Source organism: Cajanus cajan, chromosome 9, assembly GCF_000230855.2.
Source record: "Cajanus cajan strain Asha chromosome 9, NIPB_CcT2T_4, whole genome shotgun sequence".
NCBI classification, from domain to species: Eukaryota; Viridiplantae; Streptophyta; class Magnoliopsida; order Fabales; family Fabaceae; genus Cajanus; species Cajanus cajan.
In genome coordinates, this window is record NC_138525.1 from 52,161,911 (window position 1) to 52,183,931 (window position 22,021).

Here is a 22,021-nt window from a genome sequence, read left to right on the forward strand (position 1 = left end):
TTTTTGAATATCCTGCTAGAGCATGGTTTTTAATCTTGTTGAATACTTGTTTTGTATGTGATCAATTTTGGATTGAGGTTTGCTTAATGTTTATGGTGTGTGTACTTTAGACATTTTCAAGTCATACTAGAGCTTTAGTTCATGATTAGTTGCATACGGGTTTCAATGTTGATCATAGACTGAGCTGAGTGTGATAATCTGTGGATGCCAACCGAGTGAGGTCTGAGCCTAAATACTGATGAGAGAAACTACACTTATGTTGCATGATAGACTTTGCTTGAGTTTCCCGGGTGGTTTGCTAGTGTAGTGTATTTACATGATCAAGGCATTTCTATATTTTGATAACCACCTAAGCCAAAAAGCCATATTTATTTTTCTTTTGACCCATATCTTCCTAAGCTTAAACACTCAACCTTCCACTTATCCCAACTTTGAAAAATTAACCATAAATCCTTGTTTTGGTTAAGAGAGTATATTGATGACATCAAATAAGTTTGGGGGAGTTGAAGAATGAAGAAATTTGAGAAAAAAGAAGTATGTGGTCAGTAAAAAAAAAAAAAAAAAAAAAAAAAAAAAAAAAAAAATGAAATAAGATGCAAAAGTGTACAGATGCATCATATAAAGGCTAATGGCTGGAATTGGTTGAGGGCATGTGCTAAAATGATACATTGGGGTATGGAGAAAGAAATTATTGAAGAAATTTCAAGTACTCTCTTAAGCTATAGCACCCTTATTCCTTGAAAAACCATGAAACCGCTATGCTTGACCCTAATTACCTTAAATTGCCCTAATAAAGCCCTTGTGATAAGTGCCTGCATGTGTATTACCATTGGTTTCATTTGGAAACGAAGAGCAAAGTTGAATCCTGTGGCGTGAGTAGTAGATATGAGAGAAACACTCACCCCTATACACTAGTGTGCATATGAGAGAAACACTTTCCTAGTGAGGATGCATTCATAGATAGTCATTAGCTTTTCTCAGTTCTTTGATCTCTTTTGAAACTTTTGTTTGCACATTGTCATGTTCCATTGCAATAATTGTGGCTGAAAATTCGTTTAAGGTTCATGCTTGTGAAATGAAATTGTAAGTGAACCAAGAATAAGGAATTTGACACACATGCATTGCTTGTTATCTGCTTGATTAATTACCTTTTGCTTGAGGACAAGCAAGGTTCTAAGTTTGGGGGAGTTGTTAAGTCTCAATTTTACCTCTTTTTGGATGAGACTTATACAAGATTTAATGATCAAATTCTTCCATTCTTTGTATCATTGCATATAATTGTTCTCATTTTGGTTTCTTTTGTATATGCAGGTATTCAAGTAGAGAATTGAGGAAAAAAAGGGTTAAAGGAGTGGAAAACAAAAGAATTAAGGAGCAGAGCAGGCAACCGCGCCAGGCGCCGTATTAATCTCGCCGGGCGGGCATAAAATAGAGTACTCTCAGCCTTTGGGAACCTCGCGCCGGGCGCAATTTATAATTGCGCCGGGCGCAATTCAAGGCCGAGAGCACATTGAGCATCAGGGGAAGCCCGCGCCGGGCGCGAAGTGTAATGCGCCGGGCGCAATAACCCTAATTTGTCTCCTCGGGCTGCATAAAAGGAAAATGTCGAGGGTTTTCTCCCTCATTCGCCCAGGGGCGCCTCCAGGAGCTCTGCAGGAGGGATTCTCAGGCTTCGGAAGCCTCCCACGGTGGATCATTCCTTCGGTTCTTCCTTTCCTCTTCCATCTCTATTTTAGTTTTCCCCTCTTTGTTTTGAGAGGTTCTATCCATTGTATTGGGGTTTTGATGTAACCAACAAACTTTATTGTAATCCTTTTGTGTTAATGATATATATATGTTTTGTTTCATTCTTTGTTGTGTATGATTCCATGCTTAATGCTTGCTTTGGCTTGATCACCCTTTGCATGATTTAAGGTTTCATTGAGTATTGGGAAATATCCTTGAAACTAGTTATGAACATATGCCTAGTGGGAATTGTACCTAGGGATAGGGCTTGACCCATTAGTAGTCTTAAAACCCTAACCGGTAATGCGGGTGGAGGTATTGAGTACTCAAGGGATTGATATTCAATATTTTGCACCTAGGCTCTTTCTCTAAGGAATTAAGTCTGAGTAAATTTATGGTTGACTGAACAATGGTTGTAACAAGAGACATAGGATTCACTAGTGTTTGTTTGGTGAAATCAAACCCCCACAACTTCAAGTGTCCATTTTGCCATTTCTCACCCCATTTCATTTCTAATCCATTTATTTGTGTTTTAACAATTCCAGTAGTTTTGTTCTTAAATTCACATTCATATTTATTGGGATTGTTCTCAAGTCACAAGTAGCCAATGAATGCTTAGTTTACCTTCTAATCCCTGTGGATACGATATTTTTACTACTTGTACGGCCGGTACACTTGCCGTGTTTGAGTCCGTTGAGGGAAGTAACCTAATCTATAATTATAAATAAAAGTACTTCAACGGAATTCTCAACAGTTTTCTTGTGTAATGAACACAAAAGAACCGTAAGAAACTGCCTCAAAATTATAATAATAAGATGTCAATCAGTCTTGCATTTTGCAATAGTGTTAGAAACTTGTAAGTTAATTTAAACTTAAAAATAAAATATAAATTTGTACTTACCCATTCAAATAAAGTGTCAGTAAACCTTTTTATCACCTAGCCTAAATTGATTTATCAAATGCTCTTTAACCTTAATGTATTTATTCCTAACACAATGGATGATAACCAAGTCAGTGAATCCATAATAAAAGGCATTCTGCATCTTGGACATAGATGCGATGAAGACACCTTAAATTATGAAAATAAACATAATGTTAGGAAGTTGTAATTGAATAAATTAGAATAAAATCATTATAATTAATACTCACAACATCCATAATTGCATCACTGATATGGAAAGAAGGTCATGACCAAAAATGATGTCCATGACATTAAGCTAACATAAATCACTACAAGAAAAATGATTATTATCTACGGAATATTATTTACGAAATTTTTTCCGTAGATAATGTTTAGTTATCTACGGAATTTTTTCCGTAGATAATTTTTAGTTATCTACGGAATTTTACCTACGGAATTATTTCCGTAGATAATATTTAGTTATCTACGAAAATTTTCATAGATAAATTATCTACGAAAAAATCCGTAGATAAGTTATCTACGAAAAAATCCGTAGATAAGTTATCTACGAAAAAATCCGTAGATAAGTTATCTACGGAAATTTCCGTAGATCACTTCACCCATAAATAAATTTTGTAGGTAAAACATTTTATTTGAAATATCAATTAACATATTTTATTATCGTTTCATTTTAATTTATTGTAAAATAATTAAAATATTTAATTTAGCATTATTAAAAAAATAATTATTATAAGATTTAATTTTTTTAAATTTAATTATTTATTATAACACTTTTAGTCACCGTATCGATCAAAAAATATATTTTTGATTAAAATATATTTTAAAATTCAGTTAATTCATTATAATATTTTAAAATAAATATTTTTAAAATTGTTATTAGATAAGTTATTTACGAAAATTTTTGTAAATAAGTTATCTATGGAAATTTTCGTAGATAACTTATCTACGGAAATTTTCGTAGATAACTTATCTACGAAAAAATCCGTAAGTAACTTATCTACGGATTTTTCCGTAGGTAACTTAACTACGGATTTTTTCGTAGATAAGTTATCTACGCAAATTTTCGTAGATAAGACTTACGGAAATTTCTGTAGATAAGTTATCTACGGAATTTCCGTAGATAACTTATCTACGGAAATTTCCTAGATAACTTTACCCGTAGATAAATTCCGTAGGTAATACATTTTATTTGAAACATCAATTAACATATTTTATTATCTTTTCATTTTAATTTATTGTAAAATACGTTATCTACGACCATTTTATCTACGGATTTTTTTCCATAGATAATTGACATTTATCTACGGATTTTTATGTTTATTTACGGATTTTTCCATAGATAATCTTGATTTTTCTTGTAGTGAATAGAAAGGAATAGGCTCGTTCCTGCCAACATCCTCGAGAGATATTGTTATCACTACATCATGTTTCTTGAAATTCAGTGTTGTCACAACCAAATGCTGGAGAGGAGAAAGCTTAGGAGGTACTACATTTTTATCAACAACCACTTTTCCCTTTCTAGAATCAACCTAAACATCATAGAATACACGTTATTAAGATAGTAAAACACAATTAATGCATTAATTTAGAATGTAGTAAATTTTACCTTAGACACATGGGCCTTAATCAACATGCTCAACCATTAAATAAAGGTACTTAGAGTCTGCCCCTCACTATTTGAACCTTTGTAGTAGGCATAAGGACTCGACTGTTGTGCTCTCTAATGTTGACAACCCTCACCTATACCATATCATCTGAAATTGGTTGATAGTAGATGGTTGACTCCACACTAGTACAAAAGAGGTATTTCACGTCGGTTGTTTTGAGCTTTTTACGTCGAAAAAGTTACCGACATTAAAACGGGAGACATAAATTTACGTCAACATTGTAAAACTGATGTAAATTTACGTCGGACATATCAAGGTCCGATGTAAAAAAGTAGTGAAAATTTTAAAAAAAAAATAACGAGTGCAAGCAGAACGGCCCGTTCTGCAAGGAGAACGGACCGTTCTGCAAGGAGAACGGGCCGTTCTGCTTGTTCCAGATGCAGAAGAAACGAGAGGGTCCAGAGCCAGCTCCACGTCAACATGCTACTGACGTTTAGGTAACGCGGGTATGAGTTAGTCATCCGAGCAACTAATAATATTCAAAAAAAATGAAGAAAAGAACAAGTAGTAGTGAAGATGGAAATAGGGAAAAGGAAATGAAAAATACATAAAAAAGGGAAAAGGAAACGTAACGTTCTCACAAATGTTAGCCTGAATGTTTTAGCTCCAAAAGGCGCAAGCAAAAGGCGCAGATCTGCAAAATATTCGAAGGCTTTAAGCGGAGAGAACAACAAAGCTACCAGCAAAATATTCGCAGGCTTCAAGCGGAGAGAACAACAAAGCTACCAGCTTAGCACGTAATTTAAAGAAGGTGAAACCTTTTATACGTCGGATATAATAAGGTCCGACGTAAAATGTAAAATTTACGTCAGACATTAATAGCTCCGACGTAAATTTTACATTTTACGTCGGACCTTAATAAGTCCGACGTAAAAAAGTCCACAAATATTACAAAAATGTCACCGCGTCTTTTTTACGTCGCTTTTTGTGTTAACCGACGAGAAAATAGTGACGTAAAAGGCTATTTTTCTACTAGTGCCAATATGTGCATCTTAACCATAGCCACCAATTGCTTTAGGGTGTCCTCAGTGTATAATTGCCCTTTTAGTGGGGTATCATCAATAACATCATCCTTCAATGCATCAGGAGCAACATGTCTCCCTTTCATGCTGACAACCCTAATAAAAGGGGGAATCTTAGAGGAGAAGGAGGAAGAGGTGTATGTAAAGGTTGTCCATGTGAAGAAGAAATCTTTTAAAATGTCTAAGTTTGCTGCTACCTAAAATGTTTTCTAAGTATCAAAATTTATCAAATCTTTCTACGATAATTATAATATAACTAAATAAACCAAAAAATTTATATTAGATTAACTAATTAACTTGATTATGGGAACTTATACAATTTTTTTATGTTACATGAATTTCTAAGTTATAATCTAGTTTAATAAACCCAAAATAATACAGGTTTATTTAAATAGTCCTTATAACTATGGCTTTATTAATAAGCAGTCTAAAACAACTCTCAAATAATCCTTGAAAGGCCCATAAAAAAGGTCTTTTAAGGTGCCCAAAATCAGCCACAATGAAAGCCTAAAAGAGGTCATAAATGTACCTCCAAAATTAATCACAAATCAACTCTCAACAAAGCCTCAAATCAGTCACAAAACAAGCCACAAATAGCTTATAAATTAATAGCCTCGAATGAATTTGTCACAAACAACCCCCCATGTTCACATAAAATTCCAAAAAAAAATCAACCCTTAATCACCTATGAACAAAAACCCCCCATATCAGCTCCAAACACCCACAAAACAACCTCACAAAATTTGTCTTGCACATTTATACGATCACTTAGCATGCATAATTACAAAACCACAAAATCAGAAAATATTTCTTCATATCACCCCCCTAATTAATTCAACAACATCGAAACAATAATCAATTAGACCGCAACATCAAGCACAACAAAAATATAAGCAAAAATGGAGAACAAAAATACAAACTAACTTGGGAAGAAACACGTGCAAGGATGAGTCACGGTGGTGGATGGAATGCATTGGCATTGTAGAGGATAAATTGGGTCGTTGGATAGAAAGATGTAGGAGAGAAAAGAACGGGGTCTATCTAAGGAAGAAAGTGAATTCTATGTGATTTGTGCATTCCTAGCCTTATTAATACGCTTTCTATGTGAAATGTGACTTTACACTACATAAAAAACACTTTTTATGTCTCGTTAATTTCACTCGTCATAAAAACCAACATATTTTATAACGGTCTAATTCTACATGTCATAAAAAAGTTAAGGTTAACTTAAAAGTTGAATTTACTAAGACATTTTATGAAAGGTGCAATTACACCTGACATAAATTTTTTCTACATTGGTCAAGTCATATTCATCATAAATAATTTTCTCATATTTACGACTTTGTCATTACGTTACATTATATGTCGTGTGAATTACATCTGGCACAAAACCTCCATTATAAAACTTATTTTTAACTAGTGTACTCTCTAGCTGCGAGGTTTAAATCTATCTAGATACTACTTACTCATTCTTTTTCCTGGGGATCCCGAGCTTTTTTTCTTTTATTCCTTTTTTGTTCTTCATTTTGTCTCTCTTCATCATCTCTATATCTTTTATCATCTTCGAGAGGAAAGGGTGGTTTATTGGTGAACTTTTTTCTTCTTCTATTTGTAGTCTATAGGGCTGGTTGTCTACACTATCTACCATGCTCTCTAGTAATCATAAAAATATTTGCTATGACCTTACAATTGATGATAAGAGAAAATCGTAAGTGTATGATTTCCATCAAGTAATAAATTATCCAATTCATAAAGACCACGTGTTTAGTCTTTGTAATCGTTAATATTTATTTAAATTAAAAAACAAAATTTAAAAGTACTTAAAGATTAAGTTAAAATCAAATCTACGATTGATTGTAAGTAAAATCTAGAAATAAAAAATAAGAGTAATTAGAGATTTTAAGTACTTTATTATAAAAGAAATTTTCATGATTAATAATTCGTTCAACGAGTTCTTATATGTTCAAATGTTTTACCCAAATATTTATTTGTTCTCCTTAAAGTTAAAATAATTTAAGGTATATATCCTTCTTTCCCTCTTAGGATATGAAGGTATAATTAATTGAATTGATTCTTACTATCATGATAACTATGTTCAATTAAACCTTTTTAGAGCTATGTCAATTTAGTTGATCCTCGAAAGATTAAACCTATTTTTGTGGTTTAAAACTTGTTTATTTTTTTAAGTTCCAATATTTAGGTTAATTTCTTAATACCTCCCTAAATATCTAAAATTATGAAGAAAAAAATGGTAATTAATCGCTTTGCACAAAAGATATAAGATCAAGAAGAGAATAAGAATAAACAATTGAATAATTCATAAAAACAATTAGAATATTAATTTTTAATAAAATAGTACTCTAAAATTAAAAAAAATAAAAAATAAAAAATACCTAAAACTAAAAAAAACCTAAAACTAAAAAAAATTAACAAAATGACTCGTTACTTGTATCTCAAAATTAACAAAAATAAAAAATAAAAAAAATACCTAAAACTAAAAAAAAACCCTACTAATTAAACGGACAAAATTAGAATATTAATTTTTAATAAAATAGTACTTTAAAACATAAGATATACAAAATAATTACTTAAATTAAATTAAAAAAATATTAAAATATTTAACAATTATCAATATACAAGAACTACCAAACTTAAAAGGACAAAATAATTAAAATACAATGTACGTGGTATCATTGATACATTTTTGTTTTGTATAAGTGTACGCAATGAAAATACATTGTGAAAAATCTATAATAAATTCCAATAAACAAAAAGGACAAAATATGAAAATAGCTGCACTCAAACAAGAAATGGACTGAACATGTTTGCAATCACAATTTTCAGCAACATAAAAGATGGCAACCCAAATTATTACCTAATCAACAACCAAGATGAGCAAAACATTAAAGTAAAAAAAATTTGTTATACATTTTCGTTATCACTCATGTACAAAGATTGAAATGTTCACAATGTAATGTCATGCACAAGACAAAAAACACAAAGGTAAAGGATAAGGGAGAAACCATAGGAATTAAGAGATGAAGAGATAGTGTTGACAATAAAGCCAAATAATTTGAGGAGACCGATATAGAAAGAAAAATCACTCTATCTCTGTCCAAAAATATGTGATGCTGGTTGGAATAATGTGTTATTCATTTTGTTTCATCTTCTTGTTCTCCTTGAATGGTGTTCTTGATTTCTTCCATTTTGAAAGTCCAAGAGTTGTTAGCGTGAGTGAATGAAAACAATTGCTATCACTCTATACATCCTCTTTATGGAAAAATATTTGAAACCCCAAACTGAACTCGGTTATTGTTTTAGGTTTCTATTGAGAAGGCAATTTTTTTTTTTTTATTTCATAATAAATACATAGTGAAATAATTTTGGTCAAATTCAATTTAATTAGTTTTTTCAAAAATTATCTACTAAAAAAATCTATCTTATTTATAATAAAGCAAAAAATTTCATCGTATATTTTTCACCTAATAATTTTTTTTTTATATTATGTAATTTTTCTTCATTAAAACAATGTCATTGTATATTAGTGTTTTTTTTTTTGACAATATATTTTAATCACTAGTAATAACATTATAGTGATATATTATTAGTGAAAAATTTTATTATTATAATTATTATTAGTGACAAAATAAAATTTAGTTAATAATAATATATTATTAATAAAAAATTTTACTTTCATCGCTATATTTTAGTTACTAGAAATGTTGCTCAGTGGTTATCTTCCATACCCCTTATTCCCTCATTCTATCACTATGTTCTTTTTTTTTTTCTCTCATTTTGGCTGGACTTAAGTATATGAGTTTCTCTTGTTGATCAGTATTTGTGATGTTTCTTATAACATAACTGTCACTGTCAGACAATATCAATCACATACACTTTACCATGCTTTATTTAAATTTAGTCATTAAAAGCCACTAAAAGTCATTAGAAATGTTGCTTAGTTGTTATCCTCTATATCCCTTATTCCCTCATTCTATCACTATGTTTTTTTTCTTTCTCTCATTTTGGCTGGACTTAATCTTTGAGTTTCTCTTGTTGATCAGTATTTGTGATGTTTCTTGTAACTGTCAGACAATATCAATCACATACACTTTAGCATGCTTTATTTAATTTTAGTCATTAAAAGCCACTAGAAATGTTGCTTAGTGATTATCCTCCATACCCCTTATTCCCTCATTCTATCACTGTGGTTTTTTCTCTCTCATATTCCCTCATTCTATCACTGTGGTTTTTTCTCTCTCATTTTGGCTGGACTTAAGTCTATGAGTTTCTCTTGTTGATTAGTATTTGTGATGTTTCTTGTAGCGTAACTGTGGGATAATATCAATCATATACACTTTAGCATACTTTATTTAATTTTTGATAACATGTTAATAAATAAGCTAACATTGTATAATTTAAAAATTATGGAGACCGAAATTGCAATAAAAATTTTGGAGACCAAAATTCTAAATTCACAAAATTATATAAAATAAAAGTGAATTTTAACAAAAAAAAATGTTTTATTTAAATATATATTTAATTAGTTTTTCAAAGAAATCATATATATGTTTTATTTTCTTAAATTATATAATTAATGTATAAAATAAAAAATTTAGTAATAAACTTTATTTATGATAGAAGAGAAAATAACTTAAGTTTTATATATAAAATAAATTAAAGTTAAAAAATTATAAGTTTTTAATATATACTAAAATATGGTATAAGTTTATTCACGATGTTATTTAATTATTGATATTCTTACATTAATTTCCCTAATAATATATTTATAAATAAATCATTAATTTATCATTAAAAATATTTATATCCTATATATACTTCATTAGAATTTTTTTATAATGTATTTTGCATTTTTACTTATTTATAATTAATTTTATCATAGGACACATAAATAACCTAATTCTAATTAATTATAAAGTATGTGTGTGCATGAGATGAAGTGAAAATATAAAAGCTAGGAAATCTTCAAAATCTTGTAGAGAATTATTATAAATTATTCTTTTTTGGGGGTGAATGAAGGTTCAAACCTGCACTAACATAATGACCTCCTTGTCTCAGCAAGCGAAATGCAAGTGCATTGACAAATTCATTAGCATGATTGCTCAATATCAATTGTTGCTTTTGAAGAGCCACTTCAATCTCCTCTTCAAAGTGGTGTTCATTGCCAAGCCTTTGGATAATGTCAATCATATGCAAACTCTTCATTGGATTATCGTTCATAAGTTTCTTGCATTCATGCTTAGCTTCCTTCAATATCAAAGTATTTTTTGACATACAAAACATCTTGAACATGTAGTTGAAGATTAAAATTATATATATATATATATATATATATATATATATATATATATATATATATATGTGTGTGTGAACATGTAGTTGAAGATTAAAAGTGTTTGTGCTCTCAATATCAAAGTTTGTTAGACATACAAAACATCTTGAACATGTAGTTGAAGATTAAAATTATATGTGTGTGAACATTAAAATTGTGTGTGTTTAAGAAGGATTAAATTGCTCGAAGGGTACTTCTTAGTAAAGTTTCGTTAAATTAAAAGTTTTAAATGTATAGATAAAGTCTACAAAATTTAAAAAATTTAAAATTATTTAATATTTTATTTCGTTAATTCAAATTGACAGATAATCATAAAAATATTTTATATATTAATTTAAATTTATATAACGAAATATTATATGGTTATCAATTTTTTTTTAAAAAAACTCCACAAACATATACCATAAATTATTAAATGAAATAATTTTATCAAAAATTACTTTTAGAGTAATTTAATCCTCTGTATATATTCACGTATTCACATACATATTATAGCATTACCACCTAACTTTAGCATATATTCACGTATAGGTTACAATTATTTCTTAAAGTAAAATAGGGGTGTAAGTGAGTTGGATTAGATTGGGTTTGGATGAACCCATTACTCGACCCAATTAAAATTTAACGAGTTGGATTGGTTGGGTTTGTGCAATTTTATTTTAAAATTCAACTCAACCCAACCCAATCACAAACAGGTTGGGTTGGATTGAGTTAATCGAGTCAACACAATTAAATTTATTTATTTTTATAAAAATTTAAATATTTTAAAATAAATGTAAATCATTTGATATATTGTTACAAATATAATGTTATCAACCTATAAAGCAAACAGTGATACAAATTAAATTCTAAAATAAATTTATTAAATTTTTATGTTATTATCAACTAAAAAAGCTAATATTAATTAATACAAAATAAAATTTAAAATAAATATATTTTATTATTACAATTCTTCCAACCTAAGACACAAAACTCGTTACTAAATAAGAGTGATAATGAGTATTATCCTGAATACATGATCATTCAAACATTATTATTATTATTATTATTATTATTATTATTATTATTATTATTATTATATATGACCAAATTGGATCGAGTAAAGGATTGAAAACACAAAATTCGTTATCTGAACTATACAATATCATATATTAGTCGAGTTAGATTGGATTTAATTCAAATATTGAAAAAATTCGATTCAGGCTCATTAGATTGGTGTGGGTCAATTTGAATTCACGAATTATACATTGTGACTTACACCCCTCAATAAAGCACACTTACAATGATGGAATATGCTTGATATCCATACATACACTTAATTGTTACATAATAATAATATTTTTAGTATATATTGATAGCCAACGCGGAATGGCTAAACGAATTCTCGAAAGTTATTGCCCCTAACTCCTTAAATTCTCTTAATCCCAAGGGGGGTAAGCCAATATTGTCAGTCACATTTGGCGGCCTCTAAGGAATTTGGACCATCTCGAATTGGAGAGCTAGCCCGTAAATATCATTTTCGTCTCAGTTAAAATTGCGTTCTTCATTTGATTTTGGACTTCATTTACATCTCCACCTTTGTAATTGGTATCATTCTTATAACCTTTTAGTAGGGAAAACAGTCACTTGATGTCTCTTAATTTTTTTAGAAATTTAAAAAAATAAAGAAAGATAATTTAAGAGTGATTATTGATAATTATTTAAGAGAGGGTTTTTTTTTCTTCTTAGGATATAATGATCTTTTAAAAGTGAAGACAAAAAGAGTTGCACTATCACATATCTCTTTTATAATAAGTACAAATGTATATATGTTTTGATTAGGCAAAATAAATAACCGCCCACTACCATTTTTTTAGGAACATTGTTTTCGTGTCCAAAAATTGTCATCATCCCAAAACGTCTATATATAAATTAAACTTTCAGCCTTCGTACCAAAGCGGCCCAACAACATATTTCATGCCCAACATGTGAACTCCAAACATTACACCAACATGATAACACCTTGAGGCATTGTGCTGTACGATTTTACAAAACACACTCTAGGCAAAACACTCTCATCACATTCACACAAAAAAAAAAAAAAAATTGAAGAGAGAGAAGAGAAAAAAGAAAGGTACAAGTTGTTTTGTTTGAACATATATGAATCATCACACAACACCACCTTATTACAATAATTAACACTTACTTATGGGAGTCTTAGTGAAAACAACCCCAACAATAATTACAACTAACTAAATTATACTTATACAACATATGTCATCCAATAAATAGCTTCTCTTAGTCTGTAATTTTATTTGTTTTTTTCATAATCGAGCTAGTTCTATGTTAAATTTGTTTGGATACAAATTTAGAAATATTTTTGTGAGTTTTCCTATTAAAAAATACTCTTTATTTTTAATAGAAAAACTCTAAAAAAAACTTCTAACTTATATTCAAACATGTTTGCAATTTTTTTTATTGCTTTAAATATTAGCTTAACTAGCTCTATATAATTTTTTCATTTTCCATAATTGAGCTAGTTCTATGTTGAGTCTGTTTAAATACAAGTTTATAAATATTTTTGAGAGTTTCTCTATTGAAAAATATTCTTTATTTTCAGTATAGAAACTCTAAAAACACTTCTAACTTATATTCAAATATACTCGTGATTTCTTTTATTGCTTTAATAGTCTCTACTATTTATGAGTTGATGAAGTAATTGGGAGCTGTTGGGTTTCGGTCTCCTTTACTGTTGCTGTTGACGGCAGTTTGAGGACTTCATAGTCCCTGGCTTTGCCCCATACCACTGAATAAAGACCCACTACGATAATGATGGCACCTATGATACTGGTATAAATGATATATAGACAAAAAAACATTGTTCAGAAATTAACAAGAAATATAACAATACACCACTATGCTTCATGTGTGCTAATAATTTTGATATATAATATTAATAAAACAAATTTATACATAACCATAATTCAATATCTTAGCATATGACTTAATTTATTTTATATCTAAAAATTTATAATCAAATCGAGCTATTGACCCTTATGAATGATATCGAAAAAAAATGGTGGTATTTAGTGTAATTTACTTGTTATTGTGAAAATTAATAAATATTGGGAGAGATTTGTTGATGTATACTAAATTTTGTTGTAACAAATAGAATAGTATTAAAATTTAGGAGTGAATAGAAAGATGAAATGGATTAAAAGAGTTACCTTCCTAAGTAGAGCTGTTCTCCTAGAAGAAAAGAGCCCAAAGTAGCAACGATGATCATTAAAAGAGGATTAAAGGATGTCATAAACACTGGGCCTCTGCTTTTCATTACAAGCCCTTGTACATAATATGCTATGCCTGAACTCATTATTCCCTGCAATTTTCAAACCTTTTTTTATTGTCAAAACAAATCTTAAATTTCAATATTTTGCTTTTGAGATAAACTAATAAGATATATTTTTTTTTTCTTTTATAAATCACATGTATCCTTTGTTAAAGACAATCGCATTCAAGTGACTATAATCCAATTTCCTATTACACCAAACACACAGTAAACGTTATCTCCGACACTATATGACTTATGTTTTTCTCCCTATCTACCTTCACATGGAATGGCCCATAATTTTGTATAAAGAAATTGTAGAACAAAACAAAAGTGCTTGCTTTTAAAATACGATGATTAGAAACCAAAACAAAACCTAAGATATTATATGAATGAAATAAGACATGTGATGAATTTGAGTTGGACTATTTGTCGGACACTGAAAAGATTTATGACAGTGCAAAAGTCACCGGTTTTAAAAGTAATATATGTTCTCATAAAAAAAAAGTATTATATGTTAACTAAAAATATTAGTTAATATTATTTAATTTTATTAATTTCATTTATATAAATAACTGGTTTTTCTGAACTATTTTTATTCAATTTATATAAAAAAGTTAAAATATATATTAAAAATATAATTTCAATTAAATAAAGAATATAATGAAGATAATATTTAAAATTTGTTAATTTAAGCCCAACATACAATTGTTTTATTCAAAATTTAAAGAAATATATTACTATAATAATTATGACTATAAAAAATCTCAATTACAACACTACTTAATATTTGTTTATTAGATTACCTCAAAAAATTATTATTAATTTACATTTTTCTATCATATACGTGCATCACTATGATCTATGTGATTTTTATTTTTATTTTTGGTTTAAGAGGAGGTATAACTAATTTTCTTTGAATAAACTTCTATAGAGTAAAGTGATACACTCAGAAGCAACTCTATTTTTAAGTTGGAGATCTTACGTCAATCCTTAATTTAAGAATCAATTGAGACAAATCACTTTATTTAACGATCTTTAGAATTTCATATTATTAATATAAAATTATTTAATACTTTATTAATATACATCAACATTGATGTAATATATTTTTAAAATATACAAAACGCCAATGATTAAAATAAATATAAAATTTGTTAAGATAGAGGTTTAGAAGTATTTTTAGAACTTTTCTATTAAAAAATAATTGTTATTTTTAGTAGAGAAACTTAAAAAAGAATGTTTTTAATTTATATCTAAACATACTCTTATACAAAACGTTATTGATTGAGACAGTACTAATCAAGTAAGGGCATAAATGACAAAAAGAGTATGTATATAGAGCCATAAATAATGATGAAAGTTGTATTGATTGTTTCTATTCTCAATTATTGATTTGAATTAACTTTACTTACAGCGTAAAGAGGGCCATAGAGTGTGAAGTCGAAGCCAATAGCCCAAGCCCGAGGGTTACGATCTGCTATCAACGCAACCACAGCACTTTGCAGTGCACCCATCAAGCATATCAACGACGACAGTGATAGTTCAGCAGGGTACCTTTTCACCGTTATGGACTGCACAATTACACATTAATTCATATTTAATTTCATGTACAAACAGAACAATATTAATTAATTAATTAATTAACCATTCCCATGCCTAATTAATTTGATGTATATATATATATATATATATATATAAATATCATGTAATAATTGTATGATTAATTAATTAATTTACCTGCAGAATGTAGAAGGAGGACCAAGCCAAACAACCAAGGCATAAAAATAGGGTCCCAGTGACCCAGTTTTTGTGACCCTGCTGAGAGTGACTTTCATGGTGGGTACTGTTTGGATGATTAAATAGGTTTATTTCTGAGCCTTTGTAAAGGGTCATCAACAAAGCACCAGCAAAGGTTACCAAGGTTCCAATTACCTTCGCTTGACTACGTAACTCCTTCAAATTCACACGCTCTAACCTGAAATATTAACACAAACTACGTAGTAGTAAACATAATTTTGCATTGGATCAGTTTATATATATGTTACCATTACCAACAATCATTTTCCTTAAGGTTCAAGTGCTTGGTCTTGTACATATTACGAAACGATTGCAAGAAATTAACGAGTGGGTATCCCTTTGGTTTAGCACTAGTATCAATATAATATTAAGAAAATAAAAAGTAGAGCTGAAGGAAAAAGCGCGTGATGTGATCTTTGGACTAGTTTTTAAGGCTTTTTTTGTTTTAGTTAGTAATCAAAGTTTTGGTTTCTGTTCTAAAGGATCAAAAGGAAAATCATTTATGGACACTTCGGTCCTATTTAACAATTAAAGTTAAAAAAGACAGAGGAAAGAAAAAGAAATATAACTGCCAGTGATGTCGTGTGATTGAAAAAGAGAGCTCAAGAAAAATAATAAATTAATAATAATAAGATGATTCATATATTAAAGTATTAATTTATATATATCTCAAAAATAAATTTTAAACACACTAAATCCTATTTGATACTATTTTTATTCCTTTATAATAATCATTTAAAGTTGCTTTACACAAATAAAGAAACATAATAAAATTTTCTATTTTTTATAAAACAGAAGAAAAAAAACTCACCTGAGGATTACTGCTATGACAAAGGTTACAGAAGGTACGGCGTTCATAATAGCAGATGCAAATGAAGCCGAAGTATATTGCATCCCCAAGCAAGTGAAGGTTTGGTCAATCACTGGCCTATAAGTATATACCAGGAGATACAATCAATTTCAACCAAATAGTATACAATAATAAGACACGGTCAATGGGCAAAAAACTTGCCATAAGTTTGACTACATTACATAAAAATTTTCCATTGTCTTAATTTATGGATTTGAAATTTTGAATAATAAGAATCCACACATCTCAGTTTTAATTTTTTTTTCCTTTTATTTTTCCTATAAAGATACCTGTTCAAGGACTACTTCAGGTTAAGTTATACTTAACTCCATGTAGTACGTTTTAGATTTTTTCAACCTTCCACCCTAAATTTACCCTGCTACATGAAACTTTGTTTCTGGTGTGTTATATAACATGGAGGAATTCTTGCTCCATTTTTCTCGAAATGCTTTTGAAGGAATCGATTATGTACGTAGGCTTTATAATTGGGCTGTATTGGTCCTTTATTTCGTGGGGTCTTTTTAAATTTGAAAGAATCAAACTGGGTATTAAGGATGTTTACAATAACTTACATATATCTTACAAAACCAAATGAGATAGATTCCTTGATTTTGTGGGGTCTTTTGCTTCACTTGTTCTAGCTAGTTCTGTAAATACTTTGTATATCACACACTTAATCAAGCTGGACAGTGACATTTTCTTATGCTACGGTTCAGTTTTCCTCAGTGTTGAAATTCCCTTTGTCTATCAAAAAGTATTCCACCCTAAACTTTTAGGTGTCAATGAACTCTCTTGAAATTTCAATTAAAATATAAAGTAGTAATTGTAGATAAAAATATGAATAATTTTAACTAACTTACATAACATAACTGCTGGAATTAAACAATTTTTACTTGAGGAATAATGTATATTTTTATTATACTTTTAGTATGAGACCCTAATTCTTGGTTTAGTTACATTAAGTTCTGCTAATCTGATCCTGTCGAACTGAATAGACTTATTAAGTGGGACAAAAGCTTTAAAAGCTTTTATATTATATTTCTATTTATGAGAACTGAATCTGGGACCTTATTTATTAAAGGAAACCAAAACTTTTCTCAATTGCTAGAGATATTGGTTTTTTGTTTTTATAAATAATTGTAATCAGGTGTAATTATTGATTTACTATTGATAAGTTAACCCATAGCACCTATCTTTTTGTTGAAATGAAAAGTTTGATCCGAGTATAGAGAGGAATTTGTTTAATATTTATTCAGGATTCTGTGAATATTGCACTCCATAGTAAAGTAAGGATTATTTGTTCAGTTGTTCTAGTATGTATGCACTAATCTATAAAGATTTAGGAGTCATGTGTTAAAATACTCGAGTATGTTACACGTCATGGAAATGAGTACTGAATAGAATCAATAGATAGGTTTCAGATAATTACTCAAGAAATCCAAGGGCCACTATCTGCATGAAGACAGGCATTGTCATTTTCGGTCTATTCCTGCAGAAATTATTAAAAGATAATTAACTAAATAAAGTTCAAAGCAGAGTTATTAGATAGCATTTAACAATTATGACAGACATGGACTATATGCTGAAAAGTTTAAGTTACTTCTCACTACGTTTTTTTTCCTTTGGATCATGTTATATCTATGGTCCACTGAAGTAGAAACTAATCTTGTTTTTCACTGTCACCGTCTTCAAAGGGTTTTGGACTTTTCGCAAATATGAAGTTCTATGCTAAATAAATCATCGTTATAACGTATGAGAACAAGATATTTAATCACTGTACTAACCGCTCGGTTACTCCTCACTATATTTGTTTGTAAAGAGAATATAGATAAATAACTTGAGAAGTAGCACACCTTTCAAAGATAAGTGCAAAAGGAGCAAGGCCAACGGCAGCAATGACATTGCGATAAACAGTTAACACAAAACGACTCATTCCATGATCAAGACATGCCTTGGTGATGATGAATGTTCCAGCCATCCCAAATTGCAACCCCACTGTTAACAAATAAGGCTTTCCCTGATTCAACATGTTGCCAAAACTGGCACCACATAATTTCTCCATCATTTTAACACTGTTAGTAAATGTTGCTATTTGGCACCAAGACTATGATGAGGCTATGCTATACCTAGTGCATGAAATGGCCACCCTTTTAAAGACCACGAACCGTGATTAAGACAAAACCCACTATGCACAATTGGGACCACTGTTTAAAGTTCTATCTGCTTTTGGTCCTTCTCACTTTCTCGTCGAAATTGTCATTGCAAAGTTTCCACTACACAATTAAAGTAAAGCTATCTTATTATATTCAATTTTGTGGAGCAACGTCATGTTTGATTCCCCCCTCGCTCCCTCATGTTGAATATGAATGAGTCACTTTCAACCCACACTTATCTTCTATATGTATTAGTATTAGTATCACAATTTTAACAATTACAGTCAGCTCTAAAGAGAACTAACCATGCAACATCTGGTCAAACATATCAACGTTTTCAAGTTTTTGGTTGCAATCCCAAAAGGTTCCGCAGTAATACAGTGAATAGCTAGTGCAAGTTTTTTTCAATGTTTTTCTTTTAAATCCATGAAAATCCAACTCTATCATTGTTGCGTGATGAGTTTATTACAACTCACGTATTCAATCAACTAATTTAGACTCCTTTTAAATATGTCAGTGCGTTGATGAGTGGTTGAACTTGAACTCGACAAATATGGAAGAAAATTAAAAAGTTAGAAAAAACAAATTTCTATTGAAATGAAAAATCATCTTATGGAGCTTAGTTTTTTTAAAAGAAGTTATAACTTGTATAAAAATTGAAGTAGAAAAGTTGATTTTAATTTAAGAAAAAAAAATTAATTTTGTAATAATCTTTTTATTTTTTTTCTCATACAAGTACTTACCGATGAAAAAGTTTATTGAAACAAAGTCTTAATTAAACATTTAGGATTCATTTTGTAGGAAGGGAAAAATAAATACGTAAGAAATATATGGTGGATGAAATTATAGAAAAAGATGAATGAAAATAAGTGTGAAAATAATTAATGAGATTCACATTTTTTTTTTTTATTTTTCTCTCATTTTTCTTCAATCAAACACATTCACTTTTTTTTCTTCCACATATTTCTTTCCTTTTCACTTTATTTCTTTTCAGTCAAACAAAGGTTAGGAAAAAAAAAAGACATATGTAATTTGCCCATGTAGCTGGTGTCTACCTAGCATATATATGGTTAATTAGTAACTCTATAAATATAATTAATTTGGATTTACAACTAGTAGTTGAGAGTAAATAAATATAATTATATATACAATTATATATATATATATATATATATATATATATATATATATATATATATATATATATATATATTCTCTATGAATGATCAAAGTAATAATGTTCCAAATTTCATAATTGTATATATATGTATGTATATGTAATTAATAATATCAAGAAATCTTCAAAATATCTGATGGTGATTAAATTCTTTCATATTTTGTAGGAGTTGTTTTAGAAAAAAAAAAACTTTTTTTAAAATTTCTTTAAAAATCAATCAAATTTTACAAAAAGTAGGTTTAAAAATGTGTTCGTACTCCACTTTGTCAGAAAATCTTTAGTATCAACTTAAGGACAATTAAAATCGTTGCTGCAACTTGTCTCTAATGGATCCATTGTTTTGATTGGATCTTTCTTATTTATTTTAATAGTAGCCGATTATTATTAGTATACCATGCCATTAAGGATATAATTTGATGCATTTACACTTCCTCTGTCGATATTTCTGGTTGAAAGTAAATAAGTGAAGTCATGTCAATATGATCGGTTGAAGTTTAATTTGTTGTCTTCTCGCAAGTTTTTAACTATAAAGAATATAATGACAAATTAAATAACCCATTACCATACTCAGGTTGAATTATCAGAGTTATTATAAATATATATATATATATATATATATATATATATATATATATAATTTTCCCTTTTATATTATTTTTTAACTCTATGTTGTTTTTATCTTATTCTTATTTCTTAATTCCTATTCTCTAAAATGGGGCTAGAGATTAAGTATTTTCCATAAAACAATAGCTAAATCGATATTACTTCGCTAGAAAATATGAAGTCAATATACGCATATATAGTTGAAGCTGTCGATACAATTTATATATATAAAAAAAAAAAAAAATTGGATTAATAACACACACACACAAACTGACAAAATTCTTACAAAATTGGTCTTTCAAATTTAACCTCTAACTGAAATTATGTACCAAAAATCTCCAATTGAAATTGTATAGAACTTTTGATCCAATATCTATCGAGAACAAGTATGAGAGGACATTAATTAATTACAAAGTTTTTTTTAATGCCACGAAAATATGACGAGTTTAAGAAGTCTTTTTTTTTTTTTTTTTGAGAATCGAACTCGATGTCTTTTTAAGAATGAAGAGAATCAACTTTGAAATTTGCATAAAAACTGATTTGTCAAACATCAAGAATTCAATTACAACGTGTAGCTGAAGATTCGCAAAATTTCAATCCTATTGGCAAAGGAAATTTTTAAAAAAAAAATTCAACCATTTAATAATAATTAAAATCAATAAAATTGGTCTAGTTGTGAATTAAAGTGTATAAATTTAAGTTTGATTTATTATAATTTTTTTATTTATGATTAAAAATTAATATTCTTGATGATTATTATCACCTATATAAAGAAAAGAAATCAATGCATATGAAAGTATAATGTCTGGTAACAAGAATAAAAAGAAGAAAGAAAAGCTTAAAGAGCTTAAAACCTTATATAATCTACTAAAAATAAAAATAAAAAGGAAATAATAAAATAATAGAATAAAAGGAAACTAGACAATAGACATGATATGAGTCTTCCCAAGTACCGTTACATGTGTTATGCATGCCATGTAGATCCTCTGAATCCTAACTCTATAAAAGGAAAGATACATTTTGGTGCCAGCTTTTATACTTGCATTCAGATTAATACAGGACAACAGGCAACAGCCTAGGACTACTTTCCAAGAATGAAGAACCACGTGGGAACAAAACACGGTACCACTACCATGCATGTTTAATGAACGTAACATATTCTTGGATAAGACGTAGTACAACTGTTATTCCTTATTAGGTTACAAAAATTGTGGGAAGGGGAACCTTTACTAATGGCATATACCATGCTAAACCACTATGAAAATAATTAGAATATGATTCAGCTTTAAATAAAGCACATAGTGCGTGCAAATCCGCATTAATCAAATGGAAATATGACGTACTTGTAAGCTGTAATTGTAGCAATATTAGGTGATGTAGTACTGAGTGATTGAATTTCTAGGAATAGCATCAAATGATAAACGGCTAATACAGAGGAGGAAGTA

General features: G+C 29.1%; 1 protein-coding gene and 1 long non-coding RNA gene across 2 annotated transcripts; both read right to left on the reverse strand.

Annotated features, from left to right (window-relative positions):
* Positions 1-3,385: 3,385 nt before the first annotated feature.
* Positions 3,386-7,614, reverse strand: LOC145951739 (uncharacterized). Its single transcript, XR_014429636.1, has 3 exons — positions 6,261-7,614; positions 4,254-4,948; positions 3,386-4,176 (listed from the first exon to the last, which is right to left on the reverse strand). It is a non-coding gene; the product is annotated as an uncharacterized LOC145951739 (long non-coding RNA).
* Positions 7,615-12,784: 5,170 nt separating this feature from the next.
* Positions 12,785-18,774, reverse strand: LOC109797489 (WAT1-related protein At4g08290). The gene is made up of 7 exons (XM_083063642.1): positions 18,497-18,774; positions 18,073-18,132; positions 16,605-16,721; positions 15,734-15,971; positions 15,409-15,567; positions 13,893-14,044; positions 12,785-13,512 (listed from the first exon to the last, which is right to left on the reverse strand). The coding sequence occupies exons 1-7, from the start codon at positions 18,706-18,708 to the stop codon at positions 13,362-13,364; spliced, it is 1,089 nt and encodes a 362-aa protein (XP_082919768.1). The 5' UTR covers positions 18,709-18,774; the 3' UTR covers positions 12,785-13,361.
* Between the last annotated feature and the right edge of the window lie 3,247 nt (positions 18,775-22,021).